General features: G+C 38.6%; 1 protein-coding gene across 5 annotated transcripts in view; it reads left to right on the forward strand.

Annotated features, from left to right (window-relative positions):
- Nucleotides 1–26,401, forward strand: part of RAPGEF2 (Rap guanine nucleotide exchange factor 2) — a 170,207-nt gene that overhangs the window by 121,651 nt on the left and 22,155 nt on the right. For 4 of the 5 annotated variants that reach the window (XM_048941364.1, XM_048941367.1, XM_048941366.1 and 1 more), the window contains 10 exons: nt 4,308–4,439; nt 10,673–10,850; nt 12,510–12,646; nt 13,067–13,225; nt 14,839–14,991; nt 16,229–16,393; nt 19,394–19,501; nt 19,588–19,791; nt 19,883–19,991; nt 22,976–23,222. In XM_048941364.1, the coding sequence (XP_048797321.1) occupies nt 4,308–4,439; nt 10,673–10,850; nt 12,510–12,646; nt 13,067–13,225; nt 14,839–14,991; nt 16,229–16,393; nt 19,394–19,501; nt 19,588–19,791; nt 19,883–19,991; nt 22,976–23,222 (1,592 nt within the window). The remainder of the gene's footprint in view (nt 1–4,307; nt 4,440–10,672; nt 10,851–12,509; nt 12,647–13,066; nt 13,226–14,838; nt 14,992–16,228; nt 16,394–19,393; nt 19,502–19,587; nt 19,792–19,882; nt 19,992–22,975; nt 23,223–26,401) is intronic. The other variant, XM_048941368.1, reaches the window with a different exon arrangement.

Genomic DNA, 26,401 nt, shown 5'->3' on the forward strand with positions numbered 1-26,401 from the left:
GGCAACAGGTGCTACAAGTGCAGAGATGGTGTTTAGAGGCTAAAGAATTAATGTTTGTATTTATTTAAGGTCGAAAATTGTAAGCATATCATAGAGGAGATATTTTGTGTTGTCTCATGTTCTCCATGCTTGCTTTGCCGACCTCGGGTTGTCTAATTACATGAGGTTCCTTCCAGCCTCTGCAGTTCTGTACTGGTTTGTTCAGTAGGGTGAACCCAACGAGCTCAAGTGCTTGATAAGGAGGAGGATGAACCTGGCACAGTCCCTGCAGTGGCACGTGGTCATGGCCTCTTGTTAGACAGAAAGGCGTGTTGGAGAATAGGAGAAAGTCATGATGTTCCTAAAATAGGAGGAAAACATTCAGAGCAAAGTAATTGTTAGCTTTGCATGCATGGAATAGTGACTCATTCTGAGGGTGGAAGTAATAAAACGCTGCTTTTAAGATAGACAGTTATGGTATGGTTTAGGATATGTATGTTTCAACATGGAGATACAGCTTGTCCTTAAGAAAGCTTCCCAGAATTGTTTTTTTTTCCTTTGTTTTATTATTTTCAAGCAGTAAATGCTTGAAGTTCCCAGATCCTTTCTTCTCCGTTTTATCTATGTGCGTGTAAACCACTGAAATGCGTTCCTCTATACATGCACGCTTTCCAAGAGCTACAACTGTGTGCACTGTTTTAAACTTTGTTTTCCCAGCTGTGTTATACCGTAGTATTTTTCACATCCCAAACATGTCCCTGAAAATTGGTTAGCAGGACAGTTACCTACTCCTTGTCGTGGCTGTTAATTATTTAATATAGCGTCCATGTCATATTTTAAACTTATATTTACAGAAGAATGAATCATGCACTTATTTTTGTAAATTAGTCTGCCATGTTTTCGTTCCATCTGCTAATTCATCCTGATGCTGTGTTTGATAACAAAGTTCAGAGTCACTGTAAGTTGCTGGCTTCAGCAGAGCTGTAGTTTGGTGTTGTTGCGGGGATAATTATACAGAATACACAAGTTGCATTTTTCCCCTTGTTACTTTGAAGGATTCCTTAAAACTAGCCATGTTTTAACAGAAATGCAGTGAAGGATGCACAAGGTGCTCTTTGGCTCTGATGGCATTGGTAATGCCTCAAGTCCCTCATAGTTGATGCCGCATGGAGAGAGCAATGTGCCCTTAGGTTTTCTCATATTATGGTAGGATCCAGAGGACAAGTGCTGTGTGTAGCCTGTATGCACTTACAATGCTACAAGGCAACCCTTACTCTAAATGCTAAAGGCAGTCTTAAAGCTGTTGAATGGAATGCGAGTTGAAAACAAGCATGAGTGCTTACATTTCACAAGAAAGAGATATTCCAGAACACTACAAATAGATCCATAGCAGTCAAGCCTTCCAAAGGCAGGGACTGATGTTCTTAGTCATTTCTTGACTGGGTGTAACAGCGGAGATACCTGATGTTATTTTCGAATCAAGTTCTCTTTTTTTGCTGCAAGTAGGAAATTAAGTCTGAATGCCCTGGTTTGGGCCAGCCAGCTTTGTGCAGGTTGCTGGCACTGCTCAGGGTGTTGAAAGCTGCGTTTTATTCTTGCGCTGCTTACTGAAAACTGTTTACCCGATGTCATCCTCTGCAATAGAAAGGGCTGTCAAATCTTATCTCAAAGATTTAGAGGCACGCTTTTTTTGTTGTCGGCAGTACCTTTGCTTTTCCCCATGGTGTGCAGCTCTGTCTGTTAGATAATTTAAAGAGGAGTGTGTGACTAAGACAGAAATGCATGCGCTTTGCACTTCTCACACACTCTTTGTTGAGCTCACAATTGAAATGTTTCAACCTCTGCACTCTTTTATTTCCTCTCTCACACAGCTTCTCACCTTAACTTGTTTGGGGGTAGGGCAGTTGAACTGGGTGTCGCTTTTGGGCATGTTGCACAGTGATGGAGTATTCTGCAAAGATGTGAGCATGTGCTTCCTGCTTGTGAATAGTCCTATTTGATTAAGATCAAAGTGACTGGCTGGGCTGCCCTAAGTAAAATGCCTGCTTCTGATCTGCTGCTGTCACCACTTGGCAAGCCCATCACATGCGGCATGGCTTTGACTCTGGGAGCTGTTCTGAGACCAGTAGTCACCAGACGTTCAGCTGATTGTCTGCAGCTAGAATTCAGAAGGCTTGCTTTTAATTTGCCTTGTTTTTTATCAGTTGCGGTGCAATCTCCTGCCTCTTCTATCCCCTATGTAGGAGCAAAACAAAGATCCACTTAAAACTCTAATTGCAGTCATTATGCTAAACAAAGATGGGCTTCTTTTTCTTTTAAACGTACTAACTGGCTTTGCTTTGATGTAAGGTTTAAAAGAATTGTTATTGCATTGATTAAAAATAAATGCAATTATTAGTGACTTGGAGACGTTTGAAGGGCACTGTGGAAAAACAAATGTGTTTGGCTGAACTCAAGTCTGCTGATAATCAGCTTCCTTTGGAGTTAGTTTATTTGTAATTGAAACAGTTGCTACTTCCTGAAATAAAAATCTTTCAAAATAGTATTGAAAGACTTGAAAAATCTTTCAAAATCTTATACTATTTTGTGAGTTCTCGTTAGGCGATGTGTGTCCACGTGTTAAAATAATATATAGGATTTGCAAATATCCCTGGAGTACTTTAATTCAAGGGATTGTATTTTCAGAACCAAGTGGAACGTTCAGTGACGTGTCATAAAAACCATGGAGGTTCACTTCCTCCACATCCTATGTATAGAATATATTCTGATTTTTAGAATGATCTGAATTCAAGAGGCACCTGGATGAGGAGCTATGTGATATGGTTTAGTTTGTGGCAGCAGTGGTGAGGAGAAGACTGTTGGACCAGATGATCTTACAGGTCGTTTCCAACCTTGTGATTCTAAGATGATTCTATGAATTGTGATCAGAAATTAATACAATGGCCTGAATATCAGCACACCCTCTGTAGTTTTGTGCTGATTCAAACTGAAGGAATGAAAAAGGCAGTAGCAGAATGAACAGATTGGAATAGGAAGTGCCAGTCAGTCAAAAGGCGACTGAGGTTTCTGGCTGCCTGTGGTTTCACCACACATCCTGAAGTCAGGGTTCTTTCAGGGCACGTACTGTGAGCAGCCTTATGTCAGGCATGCAGCTGTAAAACCTTGCAGCACCTCTGACTGTATCGAGCCAGTCATTTTCTGAAGCGCAGCCGTTCTTATGACTTACAGCTGACTTTCTGCCTAACCTTTCCTACTGATTGACTTATCCTGTCTTAATGTTAGATGAGCTCTTAATTCCGTTTCCATCCAAGGCAAATGGTGGTTGTGCCAAGGTTGCATTAATAACTGACGTGGGTGGACAACTCTGCATTGTTGCTCTGTTGAGATGTGCATCTTCCTTGTCTGAGTGGAAGCATTAAAAAATGAACAAAGGGGTTTTGTTTGTTTGTTTGTTTTTGTTTGTTTTTTTTCCCCAATTATTGAAGCATTTGTTGCGTGTCAAACTGATAGTTTAACATACTTTTATTAGTGATCAAGGGAATGAAAGCTTTTTGGGGAGAGGAGAAATAGCATTTAAAGGTTTATTCATCAATCTTTCCTTTCTGCAATCCAGTAGGGTTTACAGTTGTTACAGATTTTGATGGGAGCTGAGTGTGTAAAGCAATTGTAAAGTATATGTCACAGATCTTTGTTAAAAGATCAAATGCACCATTTTGTTTCATTCTTCAGCAAAGCACATTAGCAAACTCATTTCAGGATTGCAGCTCTTGGCTGGTGTATTGGTTTTTCCATGTTTCCTTTTTGCCACCATATTCTTTCACCCAAAGTAGAACAGGCGGTTCAGTGGCTTGGATTTTACTTTACTTGTCTGTAATGCACCCTGTCTACTTCGGAAGCAAGAGTTGGTCAAATCCAGAACAGTCTTTGCTGTAATTCTGTGGCTTTACTCACTGTTAATCCTAGTCTAAAGGAAACCATTGATGTTTGTAGCAGTGTAACATTCACATGAAGTTGAATTCTACTCAAAGTACGTAGTAAGAAACTGGAGTGCTGGAGTGTCTTGGCACAAAAATTATTGCTTCAATCACATTTGTTTTCAGATTTTTTTCTTTGCATCTGTTCTTGTATTTCAGTGCCTGCATTACATTGCTGACCCCTGCACCAATGTAAAAAAACTGTAGGAATGTTATGCTTTATCCTCAGACCCCAATGGTTTTCTTAGTACCGTTGGTACTGGCAGAGAGTAAAGCGCGACATAAATGATTTAAATTCATTTGTCTGTCTGTCTACATCAAATTGTAATGATGCTTTTTCTGCTCCACCTGTAGCTTCCTGCAGATTTCACAAAGCTGCACCTTACTGACAGTCTCCACCCACAGGTGACCCACGTTTCATCCAGTCACTCAGGATGTAGCATCACAAGTGATTCGGGAAGCAGCAGCCTTTCTGATATCTACCAGGTAAGACTGGAGTGCACTGGTTGGGAGGTGTTGACTGTTGATGGATCAATGCCTGGATTACTGTGTATTGTCAGTTCTTGTCTGAAGAAGTGTCTAACAGATTTCAAAAGACAAATTTTGGTTTGAATCAGCATAATTTGAAGATTTTATCACTTAATATGATGTTGCAAAACTCAGCAGGTAACTTGTTGCACGGTGACATGTATTCCATTAGTTTGTCACCTTCAAGTCAGCAGTGTAGGGATAAATAGTGCTTTGCAGTGTTTCAGGATTCCACTCTGTGAATTTTGTTTGCATTTTGTGATTTTTTTTTTGGAGAAGGCATGTCCTCAACTTCAGTTCGGAGATCCAATACAGCACTTCTGCAGGGCTTTCTGGTGGGACTTAAAGCAACAAAGGAGCTCTGGTTCTGATGCCAGCCTCACCTTTTCTGAGCATCTATTTTGCCATTTGCAGAACAACTGCTGTGATTTTTGCTGCTACTTCAATACGACTTTGGGATCTGTTGACAAGAAGTGCCCTGAGCTGGCATTATGGTTAAAAGCTAGATCAGAATTTCAAAATTAAAGATTTAGAATGTTGTAAAGTATTTTTCTGAATGATGTATCTGTTCTGATATGGATTGGCTTCACGCTCTGAAACATACTTAAAAGAAAACATTCTCAGTGAGAAGAATCTGCCTTGAGGGATGAATCCCATTTCTCCACCCTTTGGAGACCCAGTGCTAGGAGTGGTGAGATTTCAGGCTGTTACTCTGCTGGGAGGAGGCTCTTGTTGCAAAGTCCTGTGCTCTCCGTTTGGAGTAGCCTGAGTTTTGAGGCATTTAACGTGAAACAGATCCTAAGGGTGTCTAGAATGTTTGAGGTGCACGTGCTTGTTATGAATATAAATTAAAACAAAAATTAGGTAAAATAATTTGAGGAAGTCTAGATCCTTCTCTTGATATTTTTAGCTCTTGCCACATCCTCTAATAGGAAACCATAGCAATTTCTGAAAAGGCAGATAAAATTTAATTGAAACTGATCTATCAAAAAGCTGTACTGTGGAGAAACATGAGAAAAACACTGCTTCTTGTAGTCGCCAATTTGATACATGACTCCTGTAGTAAGTTTTGTTTACAAAAATGGAGTCTTCAGGATGGTAGAGAGAGCTACTGATTTTTTTTTTTTTAAAGTATTTACATGGAGAATATTTACTATTACAATATACAAAAAATAATTTAAAGTCTAATTAGAAAGAGGACACTTTGTCACGTGCTTAAAAATATTTGCTGATTTTGTCAATTCTAATCTTCAGTTAATTCCTCATTTAAAAAATTCTTGGCACAGATTTATTGTAATCTGTACATTCACACAGTGCCCGAGAATTTATTAAAATAACCTACGTCCCTGCAGGCATCAAGTACTATGAGCATTTATTGTGGAATATTTTATGTTAGAACATGTACTTTAGCCCTATAGTTTGAAGAACAGCGATAAAAACACATTCATGGCCTCTTCAGACTTCTTTTTTTTAATAAATCATGAAGCTGAATCTGTAGATGCTTTCAGTGTTGAGCTGAGATCATTTCCTTTTAAATATTAATGCTGTAACTAAATTTGTTTGTCAAATGTTGCACATGAAAGAACTTCTTTTTAAGATAAGAATTATTTACCAAAATAAAACAAGTAATCCTTTGTCTTTGGCTCACCTAAGTCTCAAAATACATTTCAGGTGCCCATCAGTAAGGCAATTAAACGCTAGAACTTTTATTTTAGGATATCAGACTCAAAGAGTGGCTGTAATGTGGCTGCAGAGGAAGGGGATGCAGAGTGTTGGTAGCTTGTGTGCAGACTGGTGTTGTCCAAGAACAATACTTTGCTTTTGCCTTGTGTTAGTTGCAGCTTCTCCTGTTCAGTCATGTATCTCTTCCTATACGCTTTTTAAATGCTTCCTATCCCTGACGTGTTCATCACCAGCTGATGATCCTGCTCAGAGAGTGTGATTTAAGCCTGTGAATGTGTGGCTTCCCCTCTCTCTCTTGGGAAGGCATTGTGTTGTTGGCGGTCTTTCCTTCGTCAGCCTTTCTTTACCTTATCCTGTCCTTATACTGGGGGCTTCCCGTTGGCCCTAAGCGCCCTCCCATCTGTCCCAAACTCTCCCAGCAGTAAAGGAAGTGGGCAACATCCTTTCCACGACCCTCCCAGGATGCCTGTAGCTCTAGGATATTGTCAAGATGTCAGCTTTGTTTTCCCATGAGTCTGATACGGGTCCTCTTTGAAGCAAGGTCTGTGTAGGATTTTCATGGCCCCTTGCCCTCTTGGCAGTGCAGTTGTAAGAAAATAATTGGACAACCTTGAAGTTGTGTAAGATTTGTATTTTTGCAGTAGTTAAAATTGATTGCAATGTGTATTATAATAATTGTATAACACACAGTTTCATATTACAATTAGTTGTAGGGGTTGAATTTCATAGCAGTTTATTGATATTGTAGTGTCAGCATCCTTGGTGTTTTGCAGTTTATACTCTGAAAAGTAAAAAAGGAATATTTTTGCTAATAAACATTCATCGTTTCACTTTTCACTTAATAAATATCCATTGTTTCACATGTATGCTAATAAACATACATCGTTTTTAGCCCTTTGACTGTGATAATGAGAATGATTAAAAAAAAAAAGCGAGATATTTTTGAATGAGGCTTGTCTGTTTCCTTTATTAACTAGAAATACAGCATATATGAACGTACTTTTGATCTGCACAATAACAGTCTTGATTTTTCTCCACTGTTTTGTTCTTGCACATTTACATATTCTCCGTTTTTCTGTCACAGAGGGGCATTCATTCTTCAAAATTGATGTATTTCTTTTCACCTTAAAAAGTGGAACATATCTCCATTCTCTTCCCCCTTAAGTGTGCATTAAACGCGTCACAGCCACAAGAGGACCCCACTACATCTGGGGTTGGTGTGGCCTCATCTTGAATATTGCCCGTGGTTCTGGGACACCTTCTGATAGACCAGTTTTCTCAAAAACCCAACCAGCGTGGCCACGAACACCTCCAGGATGATTCTCTTGAACTGAACTGTTCTGTTCTTTCTTTACCAAAGTAGAGTGTGTGTTTGATGTGTGTGCAGGCATTGAGCAAGGAAGTGTTTAACCCTGAGAGCTGCTTGATTGTATATAAACAGACTTGTTGAATGAGCACATGTCCCCTTGACCTCTTCTCACCTGTTCCTTGACAGATATCCAAATCAGTTGGAGAAGGAGACTGTAAAAGCAGTCATCTTCCTTAGCGGTTCATGTTGTCCATCCCTTCTCATCTTAAGTTCATGTTACCTCCAGAAAAGTTGGATTTAATCACTTTCCTCGCAGTCGAACAAAACCAACAAGGTCTTCATTCTCCAGTCTGCCAAGTTGGGCCAAAGGAGAATAGCAGTCTTTTTATTTACATTTTTCCCTACAAAAATCATTCAAGAGGCTATCTGAGGAAAACTTAGTGCGCTTTTACTTTTCATATTTCTGTCATCATTTTACTGTATTTACTTAATTAACTTTTACCACTTAAATTCAGAACTTAATTTGGTCTCGGACGCAGCGACTGAAGCAAGCATTTTTGTATTACTTCATTATTAGTCTTAATAGGCACAGCTTAGAAATAGGTAGGTCTCTTCATGCATTGCAAGTGAAATAACACTTTGCCTCAAGGTTGAGAATCTCAGCCTCCTGAGTTTCTTGTTGGTGATGTGACAAAAGAAATCCCAGGCTGTCACTGTTGCATGATTCCTTTGGAAGCTTCAGCAAATTTTTTGTGACATCTTTTCAACCGTGCAGAAAATTTTCATCGCTACTGGTATTGCGATTTTGGAGAGACATTCTCTTGAGTTTAAGCTGCAACCAATTTTTCATACATAAATGTAAAAAGAGTGCATGAGAGTAAAGGACACAACATGTACCTATGACAGCGTATAGCATGCTGAGGTGTATTTCATCCTTGTGAAAAATGCCTTGGAAATCCTTAAGCCTCACCACTGAGCGTGGGATAAACTCTGCAGGATATGCATCTTGTTTTCTGGATTTTCTCTTGGTACGAAGAAGCCCCTATCCCCAATGGAGCTCACTGATTTTCCTTTAGTCTTACACAAATGTATGGCTGTTGTTTCCATAACTAAGAGTTCCTATGCAGACACCGCATGTTCTAACTCATGGTGGAGTAAAAAAGTGGAACTAGATTGAGATGAGGTTCAGTGTGGCAGTTAAGAGGATACTGAACACTTGATGTTATATTTAATGTTATTAAGCCTTAAGCACCTAATTTATTTGGAGCAGATACATGGATGTGTGCTTCTAACATGAAGGCATATCCAATTATTCTACATAACGCAGCGAAACTCATGCAAAACTTTTGCCTGTGTGAACTGGGAAGGTGTATTTGTGGGAAGAGGTTCTTCACTGTTTTCTACAGCAAATGCGTGCTGCCTCCATGCAAAGGCTGCATATTCTTGGCTGACTTTTGTGTGATAACTACGTGATGCTTGAAGAAGTGCATCTCCCTCTTGCATGGTGAGATGTCTTACATTTTACTGCTGCTCTCTGTGGATTGCTGTATTCAATTCTGAGTTTCAAGGATTTGTACTTAGTGATAAGTATTAAATATCTGAATGATAAAGCAGCTGTTCCTGCTTCTGTCAATGACTTGTTGCTAGAAGGATTTAATTAGCTCTGTAAGATGTGATCATCGCTCAGGAAATATTTGTATCCTTTAGTTACGATGTTTAAGCTATTTTCTGAATACCAAGTTGCGTTTCATTTGTCTTTGTTTTGTTTTTTTAATATGGCATCCTTTTTTTTCTTAGGGCTTCGATTTTAAAGCAATAAACTGAAAGTGGGCAGTCAAGTTTTGGTTTTTTTTTAATACAATATGTGGAATTTTCTTGGATTCCAGAGTACCTCTGGTATGTTAGCGCTGTGTGACTAAGCTTAATGTTGTGTTCAGCTTTCCATCCTGCTTTTTAGAAAGTTGATTCTGAGCAGGTAAGAGTGGCACTCGTTAGTAAAGGGAGGATTTGCAAAACCAACATGTGAATTAGTCACACCGTCTCTGGAATTGTCACAGCTGGGGATTTATTCTGACAGATCCGTGTCATAAGCTGCAAGTCTAGTGACTCATCATGGCTAATTTTTCCACCAGTCTTTTTTGATGAAATGTGTTTTGTAAGAGTAGTTGGAGCAACTGCTTCAAATGTATCATAGGGAGTGTTGATGCTAAGCACAGCAAGACTGCTAATGAAAGCATTGCTAGCAGTGTTGCATTCTTGTGATTCCTTTATATGCCGAAAACAGGCTTCTTTATCCTGTTTCAGGAATGCTCAGCATTGTTTTTTTCTCCTTTTAAAAGCATAGTAAGAATAATGTGAATATTGCCTAGGTGCTGCTGTGATGATTTTCACGTTAGCAGATGATAGTGTGAAAACTTGCAGCAAACGTGGGTTGTTATGTTGTAGGGTTGAAGTGTTCAGGAGCATTGCTGGCTGGTCTGATCCCCCTCCAGCCATGCGCCCTCACTTGCAAGGAGATTGTGTGCAAAGTCATTAAAGTAACAGAAGTCAGCCATGCCTTGTCAGGCAGAAGTGTGGAAGAACTCTATTGAAAAACAAATATAATTTTATAATTTGGCTTACTTTGTCTGTGTTTAAAGGGCAACCTATATTTTGTTTTGTTTTAAAATGTAAATCACAGCATTGAAACAGGCTTTGGTATCTGTGTTTGTCCCATGTAGTATTTTTAAAGACACAGAGGCATTTTTTGCATTCATACAACATCTGAAGAACTTGGCTTTCTCAAGCCATAGCTTAAAACTTTCTCATTAGAAGGTTGCATTCACAGATGTCTGAAAATTTAATGTTAGGGCAGGAACATAAAATGTTTTAAGTTAACTGTTGTATTTTTGTAATCTATTTTTTGTCTATTTTGAGGAACAATTTCTTGGGATAAATTGCTTTCAGTTCCCCCAGGACATACTAAGTAAAGAATGTATGTTGAATCCTGTTTATGTATGACTGATTAAAATATGTTGAAAGCTGTTTAAGCATTGTTTTGGGGTTGATTTCTTTTAAAAAGAAATAATAAAAAATATGTATATATAAAAATCAGTTGAGAGATCAGATAGAATTGATGTCTGTATAGTAAGTGGGAAACAGGAGCAGCGTTGAGCATATTTTTTTACTTTAAATAAAAAATGTTTATACTTGAATTTAGGCTACAGAAAGTGAGGCTGGTGATATGGATCTCAGTGGGTTGCCAGAGACAGCAGTGGATTCTGAGGATGATGATGATGAAGAAGACATTGAAAGGGCATCAGATCCTTTGATGAGTAGAGATATTGTCAGAGATTGCTTGGAGAAGGACCCAATAGACAGGACAGATGATGACATTGGTAAGTATTACAGTGTAATAAAACGCTATCAAATCTATTTTGACTTCACCAAAAAGTGTACCTTTGAAATGTGAGGATTTTAGTTTTTGGCTTCTGTAGTTGGTAAGCTTAGTGTTTATTCTTATTGTTAGTTGGTTATTCTTATTATTAGTTGACTCATACAGAACAGTGAATGAGTACAGCCAAAGGTGCAGAAAATACACATGGCATGGGTGAAAACAATCAGTGCTGGCCTTCTGTGTTTCAATGTTCTATTTCTAATAGATAACAGGACTTTATGAAGTAAGTATTTTTGCTTTTATTTGTTAAGCATAAGGAGGCGTAAGACCTTTCACATAAATGTAAATCTACTAAAACTAATTTGCTATGTTAATGTACAGACTAATATCTTGAAAGCAAAGCAATGCATAACTAGAATTATAATAATTACCATTTCTAATTGAATTTGTTTTACTGGCTCGGATTTTGTTTTTTATTTTTTTTTCTTTAATCAGAGTATAACTAAATGATGATTAAGTTTGATTATGAGATAATTAAGGGGCTAGAACATCTCTCATATGAGCAAAGGCTGAGAGAGCTGGAACTGTTCATCCTGGAGAAAAGAAGTCTCAGGGTGATTTCTACACATACAAATACCTGAACGGAGGGTGCAAAGAGGACAGAACTGAGCTCCTTTCAGCAATACCCAGTGCCAGGCCAACAGGCAATGGGCACAAAGCAAAATATAAGCGGTGCCCTCTGAACACCAGGCAGCACTTCTGTACCATGCAGGTGCTGGAGCCGTGGCACAGGCTGCCCAAAGAGGCTGTGGAGTCCTTTCTTCCTTGGAGATCTCCCAAAGCTGCCTGGACATGGGCCTGGGCAGCTGCTATGGGTGGCCCCACTGCAGCCAGGGCTGGGACTGATGGACATGGCAGCCCCTGCCAGCCTCAGCCATCATAGGATTATGCATAAATAAAACTTTAGGAAAAGGATGGACTATTTCCAGTACACTTAGATAGACATAAATGCAAAAACATATCGTGTTTAGGGCATATAATCACTTTCTATGGAGGAGAAAAATGAGCTCCATCTAGCTATGAGCTGTGTGAAAAATCAAAGCATAGGAGAAGCTCATAACTGAGTACAAGTGGAACTCCGGTATACACAGAAGACAGAATAACACTAATGCTGTTCTATCCAGTCCATCCTAAGGGAATTTTTGAACATTTCAAGTTACACCCATGTACAAATTACTGTTAAGTCTAGACTGGACGCAGAAGGAATGAACTTACAAGGAACTTGCTCAATTTTGTGAAATTTCCTCTCTCAATATTTTAATGCATTTCATATAAGCCTGTCTTAGTTTTAATGGAGTTGTTGGTCTGGCTGAATGGAGAATTAGCTTCATTGGCTGTATTCAAAGCTTTTGATTACATTACAATTCTTCCACTATGCTGACTTTTACTTTGCAGGGTCTCTACTGACGATACGGCCAGCTAGTCTATGCCTACAAAATACTCAATAATTACAACAGGCCTCTGTATATGATTTATTAGTATACAGAAACGATTGTGCAGCATTTTAGCTTAAGTAGCCTTAGGCATCTTTCTGAAGAACCGTCTTTGCTGTGCTTTGTTGTTTTGACATGCGTGACTCAGTGGGCTTTTTCTCCTTCAGAACAACTACTGGAATTCATGCATCAGTTGCCTGCTTTTGCCAACATGACAATGTCAGTGAGGAGAGAGCTCTGTGCTGTAATGGTGTTTGCAGTTGTGGAGAGAGCAGGAACTATTGTACTGAACGATGGGGAAGAGGTCAGTGGGCGTTACTTTTCACTCTTCTGTTATACCAGACATCCCAGATTATGCAGTGCTAAGGTCCTGCTTTTTGACTTAAAAATAAAATAAAATTAAATTAAATTAAAGTAATGTTGAGCAGGTAAAAGCTGCCTCTTCTTGATCTGCCCTAACAAGCTTTTTGTAAGTACTTACGTAGTGTTTCTTGTTCAATAAAAGTTTAAGAAAATGGTCTTCATAACACACACAATGCTTCTTGCCTGTTAGAGCTGATTTTGGAAGTATATTTCAGTGTTTTAAAGCCTAGTATATACATCTTGTTAATAGATGCAGAAGAAAAGACTGTTCCTTTGGGGAGGAAAAAAGCCTAGGGATTGTAACTGTATTGTATGATATTACAATGTCAAGTGATTCGATCTTCCAACATTTACTTTGTAGCTGGATTCCTGGTCAGTCATTCTGAATGGCTCTGTGGAAGTGACGTATCCTGATGGAAGAACAGAGATACTGTGCATGGGAAACAGCTTTGGAGTTTCCCCTACCATGGAAAAGGAATATATGAAAGGAGTGATGAGAACCAAAGTGGATGACTGCCAGGTAGAGTGTATAATTGTACAAGCAAAACCAAAGAAGTAATACAACCAGACACAGCCTTATTTTAAATTTGAGCGTATGTGTAAGATCTGCAGTGCATAACCAGTGCACTGCTGGAGAAATATGGCTCCTGTGTTTGTATGCTTGGTCCAGGAAATTGAATTCTCTTCATCTGGATAGGGATGATAGGGTTTTGAATGATGAGGTTTATGTGCTTTCTCTAGAGCTTAAGGCCCAGCAGCCTGCTGCATATATCCATTGCTTCACTTTTCCATTGCATGTATCCTTGCTTTTCAGTTTCATTCTTTTAGTGGAATGTCAAGGTCCATTACCCATTAAAGGCTCTTTTACTTCTGTAGATAATAGCCGTTCTTCCTCACTGGACTCAGCTACTGAATCTTAGAGGAATACATCTCTCTGTCTTCTGGTTTTAAGAGTAGATGCTTTAGTGTCAGCCAGCCTGGCCTTTGAAGGAAAATGTCTTGGCATTTGCTGTAACACAAGCAGTCAGTAGTAAGGTGCACTTCTTGTAGCATAAAATAACCAGCTCAATCTGGACACATAGTGTTTGCTGACTTAATGTAGGTAAATTAAGCTAATTAGCTTCCATGAGATGCCCTTTGAAATAGGTGAAAATATGCTAATGAAATCACCTGGTTTAGGTTGTCCATCTAACTTTGAATAAGCACATAAATGGCATCTTGTTAGAATAGTGTTCCGCAAGAAATCCAGATTGTAGGAGCTCTGTTTCAGCTCCTGGTAACTACCGGAAACAGAAATGTTATGTTGATTCATTATGAAGGGTGAGAGAGAAATTCTACCTGGGAATCTCATGCCAAAACCATCATACACAACGATTTTGCAACTTGTCAAATAAGACAAACACTGTAATTTCCTTTCTGTTGGTGGCCTAGGCTTATTTAAGAAGACAGTTTAATCTCAAATATTTAAAAGAAAAAAAAAGTTGTAAAGCATATATATTTTTTTACAAGTTGTAGTGAGTGGTCACATTTAGATAGTGTAGGTGCTGGAGTATTCTTAAGATATCTAGTGCTCAGTATTGGCTGAGCAGATGATCACATAGCTTTCTTTTTTTTTTCCTGCAGTGTGCTTTAGTCCAGAATTGATATGTTTACATGGTTGCTTTCATGAAAAAGAATAAATGTTAGTTTTCTTGATGGTTGACTTCTTTAACAGTAAATGAAAATAATTGGAATAGTAATACACACACACACGCACACACACACAAACAGAAGCAAAGTTTTTCTTTCAATCTCTTTTACCCTTTTAAATAGCACACAAAAAGGCACAATATCAGCTATAGGATGCTGAGCTTCATCTCTAGAAGCAGGGCAGTTGTAGCTGCTGAACAAAAATGGCTGGTAATGCTAATTCATCTTGCTCTGATCAATGGGCTCCTCTAATTGCAAGATTGTTTTGGAAGGTACTGTGTATTCATCTGCTTATTACTGCTGAACTGCTGATAAGACAAATCTGGCTGACTGCAGTTTGAACAACTGCCTTTTTGATGATAGAGTATTTGCATCGTAAGTCTAAATGTTTGGGTTTTTTTAAGACTTTACCTTTTAATACTGGTGCGTGATGATTCTTTCCAGTTTGTTTGTATAGCTCAGCAAGATTATTGCCGCATCCTCAATCAAGTGGAAAAGAACATGCAGAAGGTAGAAGAGGAAGGAGAGATTGTGATGGTTAAGGAGCACAGAGAGCTTGATCGCACTGGAACAAGAAAAGGTCACATTGTCATCAAGGTAAGAGCAGAAAGGGGGGAAAGTCTTGCAAAGGTCTGTGTTTATAAACCTCTGTACTTGGCAGAGATAGGAAGGAGTGCCATTCAGAGGGACCTCAACAGACTTGAGAGGTGGGCCCAGGTGAATCTAATGAAGTTCAACACAGCAAAGGGTAAGGTTTTGCACTTGGGCCAGAGGAATCCCAGGCATCCATACAGACTGGAAGGAGTGGTCCTTGAGAGCAGCTCTGCAGAGAAGGACCTGGGGGTCCTGATGGATGAAAAGCTTAATGTGAGCCAGCAGTGCGCTCTTGCAGCTCAGAAAGCAAAGGGGATCCTGGGCTCCATCAGAAGAGGGGTGGCCAGCAGGGACAGGGAGGTGGTTGTCCCCCTCTGCTCTGGTCTTGTGAGGCCCCATCTGCAGTGCTGTATCCAAGTCTGGAGCCCCCAGTACAAGAAAGACAAGGAGCTGTTGGAGAGAGGGTGCAGAGGAGCCACAAAGATGATCAGAGGGCTGGAGCACCTCCCCTATGAGGACAGGCTGAGGGAGCTGGGCTTGTTCAGCCTGGAGAAAAGAAGGCTGCAGGGTGACCTAATTGCAGCCTTTCAGTACCTAAAGGGAGCCTTCAAACAGGAGGGGAATCAACTCTTTGAAAGGGGAGATAACAGCAGGGCAAGGGGAAATGGTTTGAAGTTGAGGGAGGGGAGATTGAGGTTGGATGTCAGGGGGAAGTTCTTTCCTTATGAGAGTGGTGAGGTGCTGGAACAGCTGCCCAGAGAGGCTGTGGATGCCACATCCATCCCTGGAGGTGTTCAAGGCCAGGTTGGATGGGGCCCTGGGCAGCCTGGACTGGTATTAAATGGGGAGGTTGGTGGCCCTGCGTGTGGCAGGGGGTTGGAGACTGATGATCTTTGAGGTCCCTTCCAACCCTGGCCATTCTGTGATCGGAAAGTAAGGCTCAAGGTTAGTTGAGATATGTATTATAAAACTATGTATTTGAAATTAAAAGATGTAAAATTCTATTTTTTTATCCTTAAAATGTTATGCACATGATTAACTAAGTGATTTTTCTAGAAGATAATTACAGAATTTTTTTTAACATTTCTTATAAAAATGGTTAAACTGTGACATTTATCTCATCAGTCAGTAGCGACAGTACTGCTCTTTCTAGCATAATTCATCTTCAGTATGCTACGAGAAAACAAATTTTCATTTGTTGAAGATATGTTTTAATAATTAAGGTTTAATTTCTCTATAGGGAACAGCGGAAAGGTTAACAATGCATTTGGTGGAAGAACACTCTGTGGTAGACCCAACATTTATAGAAGACTTCCTGTTGACATATCGGACCTTTCTTTCCAGCCCAATGGAAGTGGGGAAAAAGTTGTTGGAGTGGTTCAATGACCCCAGCCTCAGGGATAAGGTTAAAGTTTATTTACCTTTAATCGTATATATAAGAAAATAAGCCATTAGTAATAAAAAGTGACTAAACTGAATAAGTATATATAACTGAATAACTGAATAATTTGGGTGACTAAGCTGAATAAGATATAAATAGCTGGTGAAGTATTTTAATGGCAAACTGCATGGGTAAGAGTAAGAATGACAGTGTTCAACATACATAAGCTGTCTTTTACATTCTTTGTTTCTACAGCAAAATACAAGTGCTGCTAGTACAAGAAAAGCTTTTTTTCCTAATAATTAGCATATTTATTTAATATTGTTCAATGGAGTTCTGTAGTGCCTGGAAATCTGAGCATAAAATGAAGTCCTGTGTTTTCTGTTATAATACTAGTTAATACATCTTGGCAAACATTTGGTGATAATTTATTCTTACATAAAGACTGTAGAAAGTATAGCCATTGTCAGAAATCTGCTGAGCCTTGCACAGTATTAGGAAAAAAAAACAGCAGTCAAACAGCTCCCTCCCAGGACAAGACTATCATGATGGAAGAGCATCCCATCTGTCCAACTATGGCACACTGATAGCCACACAATGTCTACTGAGGCCAAATTGTGCTTCACACTGTAATGCTTTATTTACAGTTTTACACTTTTTTCAAATGTAAAACACTAGTTGGAAAATGCACTTTTTTTTTTTGAAGATTTGAAACCAAGGAGATAATATCAAAAAGGTTAAAGAAAAGTTTGCTATTCGACTTGTATTTAAACCCAGATATTTCTTTGACTAGAAATGCTAGTGTGTCTTTGTCTTTGTGTCTGTGCCTCTCTTGGCAGAAGGTTAGGCTTTGCTTCAGGGAAGTACTAGCTGTTCCTGTGAAAATCTGATTGCTATGTACACTGGAAAGCTGCAGCTAATATTGTTTAGCACAGACTTGCTAGAGCTTCAGAGCTCTAATACCATGTTTCATCTTTAAACTTATTTTTCCTGTCCTCCTATGGATAATCCTCTCAGCCTCTAAGAACATAAGCAAGTGTAGTTGCTGTCAGCACTGGAAACAGAGCAGCTCTTTGTTCTGCCATCTCAAGAACCAGCCCTCTGACACTGAGCAGTGCTGACAAAAAGGCTGCTTGGTTCAAGTGCAGGAAAGACAATAGCTTGGGAAGAGCAAAAATAAGTGGCAAACAAGATCTGGAGGATTTTGGCTGTTTTCCATTGGGAGCTGGCAGATGGTGAGGAGAGGGAAGTGAATGAGTAAAACACCATGAGTACCATCAGTACTTGGTAGTCAGTCTGGGGTATTTGAGATCTAGCCTTTCTGATGGTTTTGTCCAGTATCAGGGTACTTGATTTTAAAGCTTTAATCTTTCTTTTTTTTCATAGCATTACTCTGCTGGTACCAATGTTAGTGATGACATTGTTCTGGAAGTCACTGCTCAAATCGCTTCAGTGCTGTGTCTGCTGAGTACAGCACTAAGTCCCAACTATGAAAGCAGTATTGATGTTGAAGCTTTCACTGCAGTGATTTAAAATACGTTATGTGGCTCACAACTTCCCAGATGATTTTAAAAATTTGTGGATGCTCCAAATTTATCTGAACATCATCTGTGTCTTCCAGTGTGATCTGCATTAATGAAAAATGGCACGGATGCTTAACAAAAAAGAAGTTCGTCTTCTGTTTTAAAGGAGGAAAAATCTCAAATATGTCAGAAATGCCACCCCTCGCCTATTTTCTGAGGCTGTAGAACAGATAGTGTGTAATTATTCCCTTTTAGAATCCAGTCTCTCTAAAACACTTGATTAGTTTGGTTGAGAACTTCAACAGTTCTTCTCAATTCACTTCATTTTCAGCGTAAAAGGGAACCCGCTTGGAAACAGCGTAAATACAAACGGTACGGCTCCCATGAGGGTGCTGAGGTTTGCTTTTGGGTGCTTTGTCTCAGATCTTTAGCACGAGAAACTGCAGGGGTTTATATTTTGTGCACAGACAAAGAACTGACAGTGGTTAGCTTTGCAATTAGAATTTGTATGAGATTCTGTTCTAAGCTTTGGTTTTTGAATTCTTTAGTTCTTTTCCGTCCTGAGTTGCCTTCCCATCATAACACAAGAAATACTGTGTTTCTGAGATCTCTGAGTGGCACAACCATTTTTGTTTCAGGAGTCTCTTTAGAATGGTGTGAATGAATTTTAATTCTAAGCATCAGAAATCTTGCATTTTGTGAGGACAAGAGCTGCTGATCTTCTAGGTCAAATCATGCACTAAGATCAAATTTTGCAGTGGAAGCCTACATTTAAAAAAAACAGCATTAAAAAAAAAAAAGCTCTTGTTTTTTTTTAGCTTTACTTTTAGTAATATTAATTGACAGATAGCATCCCTATTTTTACCCAACAAATTGTAAAGTACGAGCTAATATCCATTTGAACTTGATAATCACAGTTGAATGGGGAGAGTAAGGATGAAGAGAGAGGAGGTGTAAGCTGGGAGATTGAATGTAAGCAAGAAAATTGCATCTATTCACTGTTAAGACCTCTTTCCTGCTCCTCACAGTAGCTCCTTTTTCTTGCTTCTGTGAATGTACAATAGCTCTTTTACACAGGCAAATGCCTAATGGCGTTAATGGTGGCTTATATCAAGTTTTGTGAGTTTCAAGAGCCAGTTTAAGGAAAACATCAGAAACTTTACGATCACGTGCTTGAAGAGTTAAGCAGGTTTTGAAATATATGCAGACAGGAAATGGTTAATGTAAGTCAGAAACTGATCTATGTCAATGCCTTATACGTGTGTATCCTCTATTCCCTTCCCTCTATTCAGTAATAACAACTCAAGCAATTTTTCTGCTTCATTCTTTCCTCCTGGTAAATGGTTGCATATCAGTGAAGTTAGGGTATATAACACTCATTCATCCTGATGAAAACTTTCAGAAGCTGTAAGAAGCAGGGTTTTTTTTGGTTTGTTTGTTTGTTTTTTAAGAACTGAGCAATAGTACTGTTTGGTAATTAGTTGAATTAATTAATTTTCAGGTTACACGGGTAGTATTGTTGTGGGTGAACAATCACTTCAATGATTTTGAAGGAGATCCTGCTATGACTCGATTTCTGGAAGAATTTGAGAACAATTTGGAGAGGGAGGTAAGAAGTTTGTTTTCTAACAGTTTGAGATAGCAAGGAATAGGCTGTTATTATATATAACTCACTGTGCTCTTCTTGTTTTGTAGAAAATGGGTGGACATTTGAGGCTGTTAAATATCGCTTGTGCCGCTAAAGCGAAAAGAAGATTGATAACCTTAACAAAGCCATCTCGAGAAGCCCCTTTGCCTTTTATCTTACTGGGAGGGTCAGAAAAGGGGTTTGGAATCTTTGTTGACAGTGTAGATTTTGGTAGTAAAGCTACAGAAGCAGGCCTGAAACGTGGAGATCAGGTATGTATTTTAAATGTGGGGCTTTTTTCCTTTTTTTTTCTTCCATTCTCTGCACTAAATTAAAATATTGCTGATTTCTTTGTATTTTTAGATATTGGAAGTGAATGGTCAGAACTTCGAAAATGTTCAGCTGTCAAAAGCCATGGAAATCCTTAGAAATAACACTCATCTGTCTATCACTGTGAAAACCAATTTATTTGGTAAGTTCACACGCGGTTTTTCTTCTAATTTAGATGAAGATTTTCATTTTGCACAGAAGACATTTGGAAATGGTTTAATTAATAATTAATAATTACTTGAAATACTTCTGAGGTGGGAAGAATTGGAACAGGAGCTTTGTGTGTCCTAAAGCATCTGAATTCAAAATGGCAGAGGAAAATTTACAAATAAGCTTCTTTGAGGTCACTTAACTCTCAGAAGTGCTTATGTTTGGGTTAAGAGGCAGGAACCACAGTGGCCATTTAGCTTGAATTTATGAAACACATTGGCACTTGCAAGATTTAGCTTTGTCTCAATAAAAAGCCTTTTCTGGCAGTGATCTTAATCTGTACTTTTGCATACTTCCTCGTTCTGTGCTGTAAGATGAGTACAGAAAGATTAATAAAAACTTCTGTCAGATGGGCAATAACAATCTTGCTATCCCCCAAGTCTATTCCCTCCATTTCTCTTTCTAACAAGTATCTAAACAGTCCTGAAGGAGTCTTTAAGCAACTCAGGACCTCTGTTACTATTGTAAGAAATAGATTTTGTGCATTTTACTTGATTTTTTTTCTTTTTTCCCAGTAGGTACTTACATTGTTTATATGATTTACTGATGTGTTCCCTAAGTATTTCTTCCATGATGATGTTCTTCACTGTAAATAAGTAGGGCAGAATATTTCCACAGGATGCCACTGCACTAATTAATTGATGGTTAAATATGCATAGTCTATTTCCAGAAGTTATTTGTGAAATCTATATCCTGGGGCTTTTCTTTTTTCCTTTCCAATCATGATTCTAACATTTCAATTATTTATAATAAAGCATTTATTAATGTAGCTGCATGTGCTTCTTTAGCTGTACGTGCTTGTTTCTCTGCAAACTGTTTGCAAAAATATCTCTGGACTTTTTTAGTTGTGTGCGTTGCTTTAGTCTTAAGGCCAAACCTGGTTTCTTAAGTAGTGCTTTCTAAGTTTTGAATCCACTCCTAACACTGAAATGGCATCACAGTAGTGTATCGAGACAGCTGTATTGCATGCAATATTCCTATCAGTAATTTTCCAAAGGAGATTCCTATTTCTTACTGGCATTTTCCTGCATGTTATTTAAGCCGTCTCTCTAGCCCCCAGCTCCTTTTCTACAATACTGTTACGAATTTTGCTTTGCTTTTCTTTTAGTCATATTTGAAGCTGTTAAGATTACCTGGTAATTTCTTGTGTACCGCTGGAGGAGAAGATTATTAAGGGCAAAAATGGATACAGTGGAGTAAAACCTGGCTTTGAATTCTCATTCTTAGCTGCTTACCATTTTTTTCCCTTTTCTTCTACAATTCCTTACTTTTAATCATCAATTTCACAGAAAATACCGGAGAAACGACGACTGCTTTCTTTGCTTTTGATTTTCTTCACTTTTGGGAGAGATTCCTGTTGTTTATTTAACATAGCCTTCTGCAGCAAGTACCAATTGGCCAACATAAGCTCCTATTTCTTAGTTTATCTTCTCGAAATCTGTGCTAGCTCAAACTCTTGGGTTGAATATTCTTTTTTTCTTACTCATTCCCTTTCTTAAAACATCTTCCTTCTTTAGGGTGATTTTCTTTGAAGATATTCTACTTCTAAGCTGTTAAAATATAGAGAGCTTCTCTTTTTCCTGAGATTAAAATTATTCACACTTAAAAAAAAAAATTCATTGGACTATTTCTGTACAGACAAGTTATTCTTTGCAAGGATATGTAAATAACTGAAATCCTTCTTACATCAGTGTCCTATATATAAGACTGTGCATGAGTTGTTACTTTTTGTGTGTTCTGTACTAGGCCCATAGCAGTGGCTTTCTGTTTGTTCAGAAAAGCAGAATCATAGAATCATAGACAGCTTTGTGTTGGAAGGGCCCTTTGAGATCACCAAGTTCCAGCCCCCCCTGCTGTGGGCAGGGACACCTCCCTCTGGACCGGGTTGCTCCAGCCCTGTCCAACTTGGTCTTGAATGCTTACAGGCAAGGAGCATCCTCAACCTCTCTGGCTAAATACTTAAAAAACCTTTCTCTTATTGCTCCCTAGGAGAGATTTGTGCATCCCTTTTATCTGACCTCCAGTGTTAATCTTGCAGTTTGTTCTAATGTGGGTTCATATCTCCCTTGACCATTACGTATCAAATTATCAGATATGATATTTTTTTCTATTTATCTATAGGTACTGTCTTGTTTCAAATTGATCTGGATTCATTGTCATATCAGTTTTTTAAATATATTTAAATACGTTGACATTTTGGTTAAATTTAAACCTGGGTAGAAGAAATGATTCAGAAATTTGTCAGGTATTTCTGCCTTGTAGATGACTGTTAGCTAGTGTGATGTGGGAGAAATTTGGGAACAGTATGAAGTTTGGCCTTCTGACTTTTGCTATACCCAGCCTGTTAGCCTTCTAAGATTCCAGGTGTTCTTGTACATCTGGCACATGGACACAAAAGCCAAGAGGTCAAACAATTTTCATAGCATCTCATTTTATTTTTATTTTTTTTAACAATTTGGTGAGTTTCCCTTCTGATTTCTGACTTTTGATGTTGCTCATTATTGCCCACCTCTGAGCTTTCATTGCTGGCCATCAGTTTAAAACTTCCCTTCAAAGTTGCTAATTTTCTTGCCTATTTCTCTTTTTAATTTGTTTTCTTTTTACTATGCTGTTATCCCACAGAAGTCCGTATCTTTAGACTGAAAAGTCAAATTTCTTCTGCTGACAACATCCAAGCTATGATATGATTATCTAGTGTATTTCTTTTTCATGCTGGGCTCATTTTCAGATTTTTCTGATTCTTACTACAGTAAATCAGTGTGCTCTTAAAAAGCTGTAAATTATTTAGTCTTATCTCTAAATTCAGTTAATATTTGAAGTAACAGAAGGTGCTATAGATTAATAGTGAACTGGTCAGCTGTGCAGTGTTTTCTTTTACGTTTTTTGTTCTTCTTTCATTCCTTTTGTCTTGTACAGTTTTTAAAGAACTTTTAACACGGTTGTCAGAGGAAAAACGAAACGGTGCTCCTCACTTGCCTAAAATTGGTGATATTAAAAAGGCGAGCCGTTATTCCATCCCAGATCTGGCCGTTGATGTGGAACAGGTAATAGGATTAGAGAAAGTAAATAAGAAAAGTAAAGCCAACACAGTTGGGGGAAGAAATAAGTTAAAGAAGATACTTGACAAGACTCGAATCAGCATTCTGCCTCAGAAACCATACAAGTGAGTTTTTGGATTTCTTCTAAGTATTTGCTTTGTGTTACATATTACTAACTTCATGTGATACTTACAGTTTGTTGTGAAACTTTTATTTAGTTATTAATGCAAAACATTTGTATATCTTCAATATACTGGGGAGTACCAGTTGGAATATTCACATGTCCATAGACTCCTAACAATGCAGTTTGTGGTGTCAGTGTGAAGGTATTTAATTCTTACAGGTACAGCAATGGCATACTTTGTTATTTACAGTTGTCTGTTGAGATGACTGTTAATTGGAAGCACCCCAGGCAATTAATTTTTGTATAACTCTGCAAAGCAGATTTGCTTGCAAATTGCTGAGGGGGATAAGAATTTCTATCTGTACCCAATCCAGTGGTCTGTAAGAATTTAAGCACGCTGCCATCAAGAGGAGACTGAGGTTAAAACTTGGGGCCTTTGATAAAAGTGAGTATTTCTTATGAAAGCTAAATATTTTGTTTGATACCTTTTCTTCTACAAGCATATTTTAGAGAGTTCTGATGAAGATTGTTGGAAACAATTAGTTTTATATGTTTTTTATGGGAACCTAGAACTTGTCCTTGACAAGTGCCATCAATGGGAGGAACGTGGGAACAGCAAGGCTGAATGGTAGAGGATAGCTGATGTCTAACAAAAGTTTTCTCCTGTGTTTTCCTTTCTGCATGCTATTGAGAAAAATCTTTTCAAAATTCGTTAAGATGCTTCTGCCAAAAATCTAGGTTCTTTTCCTGCTAATGACCAGCACTGTCAAAAAAGAATACTCTTCTGAAACATCAGCAATGGGTTAGATAGGATGTTACTGATACATAGAGGTTAAAGAGATAAAAAAGATTACATCCAAATAATGATTTTTTTCTAAAATTGCTGGGGGTAGGTTTCAGTAGGGGAGCATATGTAAATCCTCATTTTATGCTGTTTGTCTTCAGAATGATCTCTTTTGTTTTCTTACACGTGTCTTCCCGTGATGAGCCATGCATGTTGTTGATGTGATTTTTGCACTGCTCGTGATTCGTAGCTTTGACATAAAATTCTCTTGTTGGTTTTCACTTTGTTTTGTTTTGTTTGTGCATGTTTTCTGTTCAGGGATATCTTTGGGTAAGAGACAAAAAAAAAAACAACACCAGTCCACTTGACCTATTTTGTTTTCCTTTTGCTAGCTTTACTTCACGTGTTATATATAGCAATTTATCTGCAAAGCCTCTTGACGTTTTGCCTGCCTGTTGCTGTTTGCCTGCACAGTTCTACGTAGAGATGTGTAGCTGTAGATTTGCTTGTTTGTGTTCTTTTCTTCACGTTATGTAGAAACTTCTATCTTGTTCTTCCTGATTATGTCTGGTGTTGCATATAGGAGGGGTCTTATTCTCATGAGTTTTTTAAAAGCAGCAGTAAAGAGGATGAAAAAGCTGATTTACTTATTTTAGAGTAGGTATTTAAAGACTTGATGACTCAGTTCGCCAGCTTATGAGGTGAAGATATCTACCTTGTCTTGGAAGTGAACACAGCGTGTGTTTTCCATATGTAGCCTAATGAAACCAGTCTTAACTGAGGTAACTTATCAGTTTTGTGAGACGTCAAGCCAGCGTCAAAGACTCTGATCAGGAGATAGTACATTCCATCAGTCTTGCTTTACATTCTGATAACGTTGAGTAACTTCCCAAGTTGAGCAAACAGTTCAATTTCCTCTGTGGCTACTAGGAAACCTCCTTCTTGTAGGCACTACTCAAGCACCTTGGTTGCAGCACTTGACACCACTTGTCATCCAGCAGTGGTTTTCCTTCAAATAAGAACTAAGTACTGTCACCCTTCCAGCTCTGACAGAGCTATGCTTGTTCCCTAGTGCAGCACCCCATACTAGGAGGAAGACCCCCCCCCCCTTCTCTATTTGCAGCCCTTTGGTGGGATAATCAGCATGCTACACTGAAGCAAGAAGCATTTGGACACTTCTGCCATTCCTCTACCCATTCTACCACATTTGACATTCAGCAGGGAAGTCATTTATCAGTTAATGCTATCCCTGCACAGCAAGCATTACAGAAAACAACATAAATGCTTTCCTTTAAAAGCGCGATTTCCTTTCACCCAGAAAATGAAATATTTTGCCTAGTGATGAGAGCAGTTGGTCTTCGTGGGACCTGGGAATCCTCTGGTGCTGTTATTTATATCTGAAATTTCTGAGGTTCATTTCTTGTTTGTGTAACTTGAAATCGGAACTGGGGGAGTGTTCTTTGTTTTAAAAATAGAGTCAACTGGAGTAGCTTCTTTCCAGTTTAGTATATGAACGCTTAGGGGGAAGATGGAAGAAGTTTAGGAACATTTCTCTGATTTTTTTTTTTAAAGCCTGATGTTTGTCAGTTGATCCACTTTAGCGAAGCTACTTCGGTTATGACGCACAGGATTGGTGCAGTAAAACATGAAAAGCTTATATAACACTGACAGACCCAAAAAGGAATATGTGATGTAACTGAATCTACTTAATGTAAGGGAGGGGGGCACATTGTCTTCCTTTGACTGAATTTAGAGTAAAGCTAGTGTTAGCACTTCTATGAACTACATTGCATAGTTTCTATAATTGCCAGAAAGCATTTTGTTCGTCTTGTTTGTTTGTTTGTGTGCTTTTTTGTGTGTAGAGAGTGGCTCCTACTTGAAAGAGCAAGCTTCGATTGCTGGGAATGCTTTTTAGTACTAGCAAAGTTGATTTGTGGCTTGGCGTAAGGGTGTTGTGCTGTGTAGATCACTGCTTGTCACAGCATTTTGTGCTTTATGTGGCAGTACAGAAATACAGATGTTCAGATTCAGCTTATCTTACGGTGGAGGAAATCCAGCAACTCCTTTTTGGTTTTGAGTATTTTTCTTTCATGACACTTCGTAAAGTATTTTTGTAACGCTGGCCTGCCTTGCTTTTTAAAGGACAAACCAAAACTCACCTCAAAATAACAAAAAACGTACACAGATGCTTTCAAGTGACGTTGCCTTCTGCAAAGCAGTGACTGTGTGTAATTCACGTGGTGCAGATACCGTCCTTGCTCCCCAGAATGCTTTCCCTCTTCATAGCACTTAAAGAAGTGTTACAAGAGCGTACTGGGCAAAGTGATCCTCCTGTGCACACAAAAGGATGCTTATGCTGTAACAGCTCTACAGGGATAATTATCAGGCCCTTAATT

The sequence above is a fragment of the Lagopus muta genome, chromosome 4 (assembly GCF_023343835.1).
Source record: "Lagopus muta isolate bLagMut1 chromosome 4, bLagMut1 primary, whole genome shotgun sequence".
Lineage (NCBI taxonomy): Eukaryota > Metazoa > Chordata > Aves > Galliformes > Phasianidae > Lagopus > Lagopus muta.